A 12754-nucleotide genomic window follows, 5' to 3' on the forward strand; every position below is an offset into this window, starting at 1 on the left:
GATCTTCACAACAGAACAATGAAGGTCTCAAATATTCACAGAACATTTGGGTTTATGGAGAAATTAAAGTATACACAGGTTGCCTCTGTGTATTAATTAGTAACGTCTGTTAACAATAGGAGTATCAGAGTAAAACGGCTTTTATGCAAATCCACACTACATAGAAAAACTTTAGACAAATGTTTTTCATGATTATGTGCTATTTTGTGATTGTCTGTCAAATAAAATCCCAATTCTGAGGGTAATGACTGTAAGATAACATAATATCATGGATTATTTTTCAAAGGACCCTCTTTGTTTTCTTTGACTAAGGATGTGGGCTAATTTGATTCAGTTGCAGAGGTGAAAATGGTGTATAATGTAACATAAATTCAAATGTGTCCTTAAAAGAAAAGTATAGAAAAGAAAAGAAAAGAAAGGAACCTGAAAGAAAAGAAAAACAAGACCATTACCAACCCTCTCCAGCTCTAAAAGTGACAATCAGTGAAGAAATAAAGACAAATGTCTTGTAGATATCCCACTCACGTAAAGAATAAACATAAAGATGTGATTTAATGGCTTTATTTATACAAAATATTCAATTGTTTCTTAAAATATCTTACTCTAAAGCAGATTTAAGCTGAAAACTAATGTTATAAAGTTTAAGTGTAAGTCGGACTGACTTTTACATTATTAAGTAAATTTTTCAGTCAACATACAAAGAAAATTAAAATAAAAAACAGTTTTTTAAAAATAAAATCTGACATACATCTCATGTTCTGACTGATTAAATGGAATTTAAGAAGTTGAGCAATTCATAAAAAATAAGTTAAGTGGTTCCACATTGAATCTTTGAGTTGGTACCATGAATCATACATTTTTGTTATGTGTACAACTCACAGCTCCAGGTTTTACACTAGTACTTATTTTGACTTTATGGATTAGTTTTGTCAATCTCCGTTCCCATCTTGGTGCCTCATTCTGACCCTTACACTCTTGTGCATACCATGGTGGGCACTTTAGTTTTCTAAGAAAAAAAATCAGTGGTCTTCTCATGTGTAACTTGTACAATCCACCAGTGTTAACATTTCTGTGAAAAGCTAAATGTCTAGTTTATTGAAATTGTTGGGGGTCAGGTAACGCAGATCATGCCAATACGTTCTCAACTAAATCAGAGAACTTCTTCTTGACTCCTCAAAGCTCAACGACAGAGTAACTGTTCCACTGCCAAAGCTCACCCTCGGCTTGTGCCTCCCTGAAGTCGTGTCGCAATCATTGCCATTGGTCTTGAGGCTGATGGATGAGGATGGAGTTGAGGAAGATGACCCACCAAAGCTGCCTGATTTTTTCCTCGAAGCTGTGCTGTGTTTTAGCGTAGCTTTGGCGGCCACTTTGAAAGCATGGGCAGAGGTGCTGCATCGTACCTCTTCAATGGTGTTCCTGGATGGTTTGAAGAGGATGATGTACACCTTGTTAAAAAAAATGCAAGCCAGTTGTCCAAAGCTGGATGCCAGGATAGCAATAGCCTCCACAGCTGACACAAACTTGCCATATGTACTGAAGTAGGCAGGGATAAAAGAGATCCAAACAATGAAGAAAATGAGCATGCTAAAGGTGATGAACTTGGCTTCTGTGAAATTTTCTGGAAGCTTTCTGGATTTAAATGCAAAAAAGAAACAAATGGCTGCTAACAGGCATGTATATCCAATGAGAAACCCAAGAGCCATCACTGAACCTTCATTGCATGTGATGAAAATGATCTCATCAATGTCATAGTTCCTGTAGCTTGAAGGAGGGGCATTGTAAAGCCAGACCACACATATCGTGACTTGGACAAATGTGAACAGGAACACCAGGAGAAACTGTAAATTCAATCCCCACCATTTACGATGGAGACTTGTAGGAATTTTTGCCTCAAATACTAAAAGCACTCTGTTAGTTTTCACAAGGATACAGGAGATGCAGAGAACAAAGCTAATCCCAAAGGCAGGCTGCCTTAAGCGACATGTCCAATCTTGTGGTTCTCCGATGAAGATTAAAGAACTGGAGAAGCAGCAGATTAGTGAGAACAGGAGGACGTAGGACAGTTCGCGATTGGTGGCCTTTACTATTGGGGTATTGCGAAATCGTATAAAAACTCCCATCACAAAGGCTGTCAAGACAACACCAACCACAGCACATATGGCCAAAGCTATCCCAAAAGGTTCTGTCCAAGAGAGGAACTCTATTTCTTTCAGGAAACAGAACGTATGGTTCCCATTGGACCAAGAGTTGTTTGGACACTTGGTGCAGACGCTGGCATCTGTGTAAAGCCAAAAACACAATTTGTTTTAGAAACTAAAATAATTACAGGGACTACCATGAGGAGCATAGCATTTTACCTCTGTGATTACTAAACTCTCCATCTGAACACTCAGTGCATTCAAAGCAGCATGTGGGCATGCTGTCAATGATTCCTTTCCTTGTGCCAGGTTCACAGTCCTCACTGCAGTTAGAGAACGGCACCTGTAAACAGTAAACAAGTTGCATGAGAAGGACAGCGACATAAAAACACATATACAACAAATAGCAGTGAAACTTGGATGCATTTCCTCATTGAAAATGACTAGGTGATTGTTAAGATGTTAGACAAATGAATGCAAATGTTTTAAAATTTGATTAGGAAGTTACTGTAGGTTCGTGCTTCATGAGGATGGAGGAGAACAAAAAGTGACACACATATAAAGATGTGCTGACTTTTCTCCTGTTCAAGCTAATATCAGTATTTAGCAACGTGTAGATATTCTGCTGCGTTTGAACCTCTGATCCATTCTGGAGTTGTTTTTTTTGTTTGTTTGTTTCTTAAAAAATAAACTTTGATTATGAGAAACACTTTCCAGAATGAAATGACTGACAATAAAGGAAAAATGTTGCCAAGGAAAACACAAAATACAAATTAGTATTATTAAGGAGAAGTGTAGAAGACTTAGCTTAGCATTGCATAAGCAATGATCAGGATCTCCGTCAAACACTACTGCCTCCCAATTTCTTTGATGCTACAGTTTTTTAACTGGAATTCAGTAACCATGAGGAGATTTTTTTTTCTTTTTTTCAGAATCTAAAAATAATGATTTAAAAAAATGTCCTGACAGCTCTAATTTGGACCATAAGCAAATTTTCAGAGGCTTTCATGCATGTGCTAGCACCTTGTGTGTTGAGTGCACGCTTTGCATATCTATAAAAACCCTCCATACGGACAGAATAACAGTATCCCAGTGACTACTTTTGGAGTAAATAAAGTGGCAATATGTAATTTTTGTAAAATAAATAAATAAAAAGAAAGGTTTTTGGCATATTTGTTAAAACTGTCACTATGTCATCATGACAGTATAATAATCTATCTCATATACTGAGACAGATTAAGAGGAGTTAAAAAATATCTATCTCCTCTTGAAAATCCCAGTTGGAGTTAATTGTCCATTTGATGTTACAGTTTTTAACTTTTTTAAACTGTCAAATAAAACCATCATACATTGGCAGAATTCATAAATTAATGGTGCCAAACTAAAATCTGGTGACAAATGAAATAAACGCTATTTGCTTGACAATATTGCTAACTTCCTCAAGCTAGCTCTCTAATACACTTATTATAGACAGTTATGGGTCTGTATTACTTTAGTACACATTTTGTTTTAAGTTAGTGTGCCTCATGAATGAAATAAACACCAAATGGGACAAGAAATATTCACCATTTGTCCATCAATCTATTGTCTTCTGTTTATCTGAGATGGAGTTTGTTGGTAATAGGTCAAAGAGAGAAATAAAGACATATCATACCCCGTGACTGTCTCCAGCTCATTCTGGGAAATAATAAGGACTTGGGGAAACTTAAGAACTAATATTCCAAAGAGAGTTTAATATCCTGATCAGATTACTGACAAACACCAACTAACCAACCACATCATCTGCAAAAGCAAAGGTGGCCCTGAGGTTTCCAAATCAGAGATCTTTATCTCCATGACAAAACCTTGAGATTATTTCCAAGAATACCACAAACAGGACCAAGGACAATGGGCAACCCTGGTGGACTTCAACATAAAACATTGGTGTATTTTAAGAATATCTTTATTTTGATTTGACTGACCTCTGAATAGTATCCATTCCAAAGAATCTTTGTCTTGTCAATGGACAGTTTGGCCCCCCTCTTCGCATGAATATTGTAGTATCCAACTTCCTTAAACATCACAGAACCGTCTTCAGTGCATCTCTGCCAGTTTATAATGGTATAGTTTGCTACCAGGTCTGCATTTTCATCGAACTGCATCTTTTCACCTATGCTGTTGGTGTAGTTCAAATGTCTCAGCTGTTTCAGTACCTATGACAAATACCAATATATTTAGATGATTTACACATTTATAAACTTGGTTTTATAAAACTGTCTTAATCATTTATAAAACATGTTACCTGCCATGCTTCAATTTTCCTAATATCTGCACAAGAATTGTTTGCGAAAAGTCCACGTCCAGGTGTGCAGGTAAATATGTCCTGCAGGGCCTGTGCAATGGAATAAACTGCTACATATGCATTATAGGAAATACGAAGGTGTGTGTAGTCCAGGTATGGGGTCTCAACACTTGTAATATCTTCCTCACCAGTACACAAGGGTCTGAAACTAGTGCTGCCATTCTCACTTTCTTGAAGTCTTGGGCTGTCTTCTAGGTAACAGTTGAAGGTTTCTTCCCAAAACTCTCTGACAAATTCATTATGGCTGTCTTTCTTTGGTTGTACCTGCTGTAAGAACTCCCTAAAGCCGGGTATAAGTCCTGCTCTTAAAGCAAAACCAATAGTTCCTCCAACAACATCTAAATATTCTGGTTTAGCGATGAGAGAGGAGCTTGCCCATGCTTCACTAGCTAGCCAGGTGCGATCTGTGATGTTTCTCCTGACCATCTCTTTGATCAAAGGCTCAATGTCTGGGCCACCAGCAAAAACAACAATTACTTTAGCTGTAGAGTTTTCAATTCTGTCAGCCAGAGCTCGGATCTCATGATCCTCAAAGTACTGAGAAATAAGTTCATTCAGATGAATGCAGATGTCTCGCTCTTCCATTTCTTTTTCAAACTTTTCTATTCCTGGGCGCCCGTAGTCATCATCCGAAGCAACAGCAATCACCCAGTTCCACTGGAAGTACTCTATGATGTCTGCCATGGCTGTGGCCTGGTATTCATCTGTTGGAATGGTTCTCATGAAAGACTTGTACTGATTCTTGTTGCTCAGGAGTCGACTAGAAGAAGCATAACTGATCTGAAACAGGAAAGATTTATATTTCAGGTTCATGTTGTTTAACCACAAAAATCTGTAAAGCATGTTCTGTAATTCATGCTTCTGTAATTCAAGTATTCTGCATACCTTTGTCATCAACTCTACTTTGATTTTTAATTAAGCCTCACAGATAAGTTGGATCAATAAATTTACCTACTGACTGGATACTGACCTGAGGGATGTAGAAGAGACCAAGGAGGTTGGCAACTGCTGTGGAGACCGCAGATCCAGCAGCCCCTACAACTGCAATGGTCGATGGGATGTGATCAGTGCAGTTGCAAAACTCATCTAAATTCAGGGAGTCAATCTTGTTTTGAGCCACAAAACTGAGGGTAGCCTCCAAGGCTTTCGACACGGTGTTGCATGTGTCAAAGATCCTGTAGCCCAGGGTGATGTTAGGCAGTAAAATGCTGCTGTTGTTGATCTCCTCAATGGCAAAAATCATTGCCTGCAGCCAGCGAAAACCCCGGAAATTGAATCTGTAAAAATAAACAAGATGAGTTCAACAAATTCAGTGTTGGAAAAAAATTTAAGCAAATGTTTATGCAGCACACTCGCACAATTGCTGGTCAACTTCCCTCCATGCCATATGTCATTTTATTCTTCTGCAGTTTTCATTTTGCACTGAACCTTTATAGGTGGAAAAGGGTCTACATCAACTGGAACTTTTTATTTTGATCCTGTTTCATGTTTATAACTAGCTCTGGGAGGAGTGATATATCACTTGAAAGCTGGTGAGATAAAAAACCGTCTATGGTCTACTTCAGACAAATCATTTTGTGACTAAAAGGAATAATAATAACTTAATCATTTAGGTTGTAAAGGCAAATCAACTAACCTAAATGTTTTTTTCTAAAAGAATTATATAAAAATGGGATATTATATACCATATTGAGAATATGTGTAGGGAGCTAAAGATAAGGGTGATGATAAATGGCCTTGTAGCATCAAAGACTTGATTTATATATATTTTAATTTAACCATTTCAGTCAAGACGCACATTGTGTAACAAAACACGTAAAAGGCATATACATTCTCTTAAAGCTGCAGTATATAACTTAAATTAAAATGTATATATTTTACATATTTGCTAAAACTGTTGCAATAGAGTTCATATAAGCACTATTTTACCATTCAAGCAACCCTTGTATAGTGTGTCATGAAGCTAAATGTGGAGAGTGAATATAATATGCTTTTCAATTCTTGTCATTCAGCCTTTTTAAAAAATATTGTGTCCTGTGAAGACACCATGAGTTTTTCTTTCAGTTTTATTTGAAATGCCAGTAGATATTCATTAAGTCTCTACTTGCATATTTTTTGCTACCATATTTTAAAAACTGGTTTGGTAAGTTAATCATAAACATCACAAATCTTACCGAACACATTGTGTAGATTCGGGTCGAGCTGCTAGGTCTTGGTCTTTAGATGCAACCCCAAAGTGCATGGGGAAAAGACCTCCAAGCAAAATGTCTCCGGTCATCTGTGCTCTTTGGTGGGGCCCATATGTTGAAATCACATAATTGGACCCCAACACTAACAGATAATATAAGAACAGTCTCATCTTCAATTGGGTTGGAGTATTTTCTGTGACTTGTCGGGATCAAGATGGTATTATGCTCTTCTTCCTCCACTCCCCTTGATGATCTGATTTCTTTTAACCATGTTTGTAATATGAGAATAATTACCTGTGGGAGAAATTGAAAAGGGAACACATGTTTTTTCCAGACAACAAGATGAATTTAGCATATAATAGAGTTTTGTGCATAATAAACTTCAGGTGCACAGACACAAAACTGAACATTTCACTCCTGAGTTATAAGGTCAGCATGCTACTTGAAATACGCCAAACAGACGCAGGATTTCCACAGCTGAGAGCTGAGTCACACCATAACGACCCTCCTTCAGGTAGACCTTAAAGCTGTGGCCAGTGAACTGCAGTTACCATGGAGAAAGTCCATGGCTGCTCCTCCAAAACTAGTTAATACTGCTGGAAAAATGCTGGAGCAGAGCTCTGATAATGAAGTCACTACCTCCCCTGAAACTTTTTTTGGAGGAAGGAACAGTATGAGCTTTTGTAGTGTCCAAGGAAAATGTTTCCTTGAAAAATAATACAACTTCCTAGTTTAATTAGTGAAGGACCTTGTCTTTTTGTTTAATGTAAAAATGTAAACAAAACCAAAGATTTTTTGTGCTTCCACATCAAAGAAAAATGAATAAATATACTTAATATGAAGTTAAAATAAGTGCCTTTCAAGTTCCAAGAGAAGTGTTATTTTCTGATTTAAGCTAGAAAAAAAAACTTGAAATATTTCCAGCCACATTTTCTTTGCAATTTTGAACAATTTCCAAATATATACACAAAAAGTTAAAGATGAATCATAAGAAGAAAACTCACCATCTGAGTTCTTCTATAGCAGATAACCTCAAACAGTCATCCTGCCACTCTGACCCAGCTTCAAGTACTTTATCTGAAATATCCAGGATGCTGAATGAATTCAAAGGACTCTGCTGCCGGCCAAACCTCTTTCTGTTGGATAAATCATTAACAGAGAGAAGGATTGTTCATTTCCTTCAGCTAATGAAGTCTGCTCATGGTTAATTCCTCCCAAAGTGGTCACAATGTAAAGTTGTCTCATATTTTTATGTTACTGCTATTGTCAATTATTTTTGAGTCAGATTTCAAGCAGATAAAGAATAAGTATGGGCTAAGGTACAGGTGCAGTCAAATATATTGGTATCCTCCTGTATTAAAAGCCATCTTTTACAACAGGAGGATTATAACACATTAAAGTATAAGTACTTTGTTACATTTGTTCAGTGGATTAAAAAAATCCTTTTAGCTTTTAATGATTATTTTTCTTTACAAAATTATTGTCAATGTTACTAACATTTTCAGAGCAAGATCATAAACCTGCACTAAAAAAGAAAATATTTATTGTTAGGCTTTTTGTATAAATTTACCACAGGTCCCAATACATAAAGCAAGCTAGAAATAAGAAATAAATCTAATTGACAGTCTCAAAAACCAACTTTTTTTCTTCCATGATTGCTTTTCCTTCCAGTTGACTTCAAGTGATTCATTTTGAAATCCTGCTTTTCATTGTAACTTAACCCGCAGCATGATTAAGGGAACCCATGGAAGCGCTGGATTGTACCACAATGTTCCACAAACAGTGGGCTAAGTCTTTCTGCCCTGATGAACTCATATTCAATTTGTTGCTGAGCAGACATACCCAGGGAAAAATATTTCTCTTTACAACATGTTGACTCATCTGTGTTCCAAACCAGCTCAGTATCCATCAAGTACAAGAATCCGAAAAAAGACATTTAATTACAAACTTCTTTTTATAGCAGGAAAGTACCTAACATTTTATTAATGTGCAATTATTGAAAGGTAATATAGACCAACTGCATTTGATGAGGTCACTGTTAACTGTATATTTGTAATTGCAAATTTTCACACCAACCATAGATTACCAATTTTGAACCTAAACAATACTTGAGCAATACAAACAAACAAAAACATTTTTACTGTCATTTAAACAGAAATCAGTACATCTAACCTTCTCCAAACTGCTTCCTACTTTATGAAGTCTGTCTCATTGCCTGTTGTTCCCTCAGATAAATTCTTCAGATCTTGTCCTTTTTTTCCCCCAAAATTGGCACATAAGTATGAAATGTAGCGTAATGTGTAAAAAATGTTGGGCAGTGGAGACTTCACAGGGGATGGATCTATCCTCACACATGGTGTTGACTTGAAGGATCAAAAGTGTGAAGGATCACACTCTGCAAGATTCAGCTGAAAAGGTAAGATCTCTTTCTCAAAAAATAAATAGAGGTATTTACATTATAATGAATTTAAATAACTTTTTTTAACTGAATATGAATACTTGTTAAGCTGGGATTATGTAAAACACACATTTGTTTTAATAATGAGGTAGAGTTGTCCTGGTGGTGTTTGAATTAAATATTAGACAAAATACGTATTTACTGTCGTAAATCAGCCCAGAAGAAAATGTATGCCTGATATGCTAATGCTAGCATTTGTTTAAAAAGACTCTCAGGAAGGAGACAAGTGTGGTTCTTCACAACAAAAATATGTTGGTTCAGTTCAACTGAATGAGTCATTAAACATGCATCAGTTGTCACCATTAACAGTTGTACTCTGCGTACCCCATTCTTCTCCCACCATCCAAATAGATGCCAGACCTGGAAATTATGCACAATATTAACATGGCATGAATGGGACAGTTGTTTTTTGGGGGGTGGATGGTGGGTGGGTTGCAAATGAATGAAAATTTGATTTGAAAACACCGTAACCATAAGATCTGACCAGTTTATGTACTCCAGCTTTAATCTGTGTATCATTCTAACGTTGCCTATTACCAAACAATATTTTGACCACCACCTCACAACTGCAAATATTGAACAAATATTCTAAATATTCAAAGGGATATTTACTGAAGGTATAAATTTTGATACAGACATAACAAATTGCTGTCGAGATTTTTCAAAGAATAGTAAAATTGTCCTTTACTTTACCACCAAATTGACAGATACCAACTTTATGATGTGCTGCCATAAGTTTTTTTTTTATATCATGTGTTGTCTTGAATACCTGGGAGTACCATCTCACAACATGCTAATAAGTAGCAGAGTTGTTTTAGGTGCATATGATGAATGACTTTTTAAAGCGGACATGCTGGGGTGTATCCCTACACAGTTAGCCATATCAAAAGAAGTAACGTACCTTCAATGGTGTAAGTCAGCCATATCAAAAACACTTAATGGAAACACCTCTCATTCACTAACGTGTAAACATTAGCGTACATGGAGTAAAGTCACCTATTTTGTTTCTATTTCTTATATTTCCTAACAACTGAAGCATCTGTTTTTTTTTCTGTAGATACACAATAATTCAGATAAATGTTTTAGATATCCTTAGATATCCTTCACCATTAACTCAACCTATCTGGTTTAACAGATGTCTGGCGCAAAGATGCTACGGTTCCTCCAGAGCATTTCCCGTAGGAAACCTTTGGAGCCTGAAGGCGAAGTGTCCAACTTTCGGCGCTGCCTGACCACCCTCGACCTGGTGGCTCTGGGGGTTGGCAGCACCCTGGGGGCTGGTGTTTATGTGCTCTCGGGAGAAGTGGCCAGGACCATAGCTGGTCCCAGCATAATTATTTCCTTCCTAATAGCAGCTGTAGCCTCCATCTTTGCAGGATTGTGTTATGCTGAATTTGGAGCTCGGGTTCCTAAAACAGGATCTGCCTATCTCTACAGCTATGTGACTGTGGGGGAGATATGGGCTTTTATTACTGGCTGGAACCTACTCCTTTCTTATGTCATTGGTATGCAACACAAGAGTGAGATAATAATGAAAACATCTATTTTTAGTTAGTTTTTTTTTTCTTGCAAAACTGTCTTAGGTGCAAAATATAAAGATAAATTAAATAATTTCTTTCAGCACTTTGAACAATATTCATATTTATTAACATTTTCACACACTTGGAACTCCAAATCTGTAACTTTAACTAGATAGCCTCAAAGTAGCAAATAACAAACATTTTCATGACAAAACCTCTGAAAATATGAATGTGCATTTATGTTCAGAATCCAGAGTTAGGATGGTTGGTGGTTGCACAGCCTACACACAGGCCGACTCATTTTGTAAATTATAAGATTTATAAAGCAATTGGTTGCACTGGATCAAATTAAAGGGGTTAGAATACAAATGCATGCTACACTTTTCCGTGAATTGTTTTCTTTTTACGTCCCAATTTGTGACTTATTTGAGTTGGAAATCCAAAAAAATACACTGAAATTTGTGCTGTAAAAAGGGAAAAGTAAAGGGGAACAAATGTTTATTTTCAAGGCATTAAAATAATTGTGTGGAGTTTGCTCCATGTTAGGTAACATTTTGTTACACTTTTTAAACATTTTTTTTCTTGTGTCTTCGCTAAAGGAACAGCAAGTGTTGCAAGAGCATGGAGCGGGACCTTTGATGATCTCATTGGACACGTTATTGCCAACTCTCTGGGCAAAGGGGCCATGATACGTTTACCTGGACTTGCTCCATACCCAGATTTCTTTGCAGCTGGCCTCATAATGCTCTTATCAGGCAAATTTCATGATTTACCATACACTGACATATTCAACAAAAAGCATCCAGTGTGTATGTGTTCAAACTGATTTTTTTTTTTCATTTTACTTTTAATAGGAATTCTTGCATTTGGAGTAAAAGAGTCCGCTATAGTAAATAAGGTATTTACAGCCATAAACATTCTGGTGTTGCTGTTTATTATCCTTTCCGGTTTCATCAAAGGTGACATCAATAACTGGTTCATTAATGAAGACTCTCTCCAAAGAGCATTTGAGTATGGGCATCTTTTGGTTTAAAGTTGTATTTGAGTTGCTTCTGTGTGGTTCAAACTTCCTGAATGATGACATGTCCTTTATTTAAAGAAATTACACATTCCTTAATGAAACCAGCCAATATGGAACTGGAGGGTTTTTTCCCTTCGGCTTTGAGGGAACATTAGCTGGAGCAGCCACTTGCTTTTATGGATTTGTTGGATTTGACTGCATTGCAACAACAGGTAACTAAAAAGGTTATTTGTTCCAGAGTTGCAAACCTACATTATTCAAAGCAACAACATGTTTTTATATCTGTGAGACTTTCTGAAGAAAGAATATTTACTTTGGCTATGTCCCCAGGAGAGGAAGTTCAGAATCCTCAGAAGTCAATCCCACTCGGCATAGTGGCATCCCTCCTCATCTGTTTTCTGGCTTACTTTGGTGTGTCCGCTGCCTTAACTCTGATGATGCCATACTATTTGCTCAGCGTTAACAGCCCACTGCCCATGGCTTTCACATATATTGGTTGGGGCCCGGCAAAGTATGCAGTGGCCATTGGATCCCTCTGCGCACTTTCAACAAGGTACAAATCACAAGATTTAAGTTAGAAACTCAATAATACTCTGTATTTTAGAAGAGCATGATTAATTCCATCCAGATTTTCAGAACATCTCACTGTTCTTGCTTTCTTGTGTAGACAAAATTGATATGGATATGAACATTGCAAGAATACTGCTGGATATTTAAGCAAAGGTAAATAATGTTCACTGAGATAAATTTGTGTTTTTCATTTAGTCTGCTGGGATCAATGTTCCCGATGCCACGTGTTCTCTTTGCCATGGCCAGAGATGGACTTCTCTTCAGATCTCTCAGTAAAATGAGCTCCAGACAAAGTCCTGTCATTGCAACGCTGGTTTCTGGGATTGTTGCAGGTAAATGCATCAATATTTTAAGGCATTTTCATGTTGTTGTTTTTTTAAATTATTTTTTCTCATTATTTTTCTCTAAGCTGATTTTGTCTTTTTTTTTTTTACTGAAATGAAAATTGATTCAAAAATAGTCAAAGCACTTTTTGAACTGCGTGGCTCAAATATTGAAATATATGAAACAGTTT

At 36.7% G+C, this 12754-nt stretch overlaps 2 protein-coding genes across 2 annotated transcripts in view; one reads left to right on the plus strand and one right to left on the minus strand.

The window, feature by feature from the left end:
• Positions 1-764: 764 nt before the first annotated feature.
• Positions 765-6841, minus strand: casr (calcium-sensing receptor). The gene is made up of 6 exons (XM_032576904.1): positions 6657-6841; positions 5453-5759; positions 4423-5262; positions 4103-4333; positions 2361-2484; positions 765-2281 (listed from the first exon to the last, which is right to left on the minus strand). The coding sequence occupies exons 1-6, from the start codon at positions 6839-6841 to the stop codon at positions 1146-1148; spliced, it is 2823 nt and encodes a 940-aa protein (XP_032432795.1). The 3' UTR covers positions 765-1145.
• Positions 6842-9956: 3115 nt separating this feature from the next.
• The window catches only part of LOC116728822 (cationic amino acid transporter 2), a 5003-nt gene continuing 2205 nt past the window's right edge, over positions 9957-12754 (plus strand). Inside the window, 7 exon segments of the mRNA XM_032577139.1 lie at positions 9957-10040; positions 10265-10634; positions 11249-11404; positions 11504-11660; positions 11749-11882; positions 12001-12223; positions 12436-12572. Of these exon segments, the coding sequence (XP_032433030.1) occupies positions 9957-10040; positions 10265-10634; positions 11249-11404; positions 11504-11660; positions 11749-11882; positions 12001-12223; positions 12436-12572 (1261 nt within the window).

This window comes from Xiphophorus hellerii, chromosome 11 (genome assembly GCF_003331165.1).
Source record: "Xiphophorus hellerii strain 12219 chromosome 11, Xiphophorus_hellerii-4.1, whole genome shotgun sequence".
Taxonomy (NCBI): Eukaryota; Metazoa; Chordata; class Actinopteri; order Cyprinodontiformes; family Poeciliidae; genus Xiphophorus; species Xiphophorus hellerii.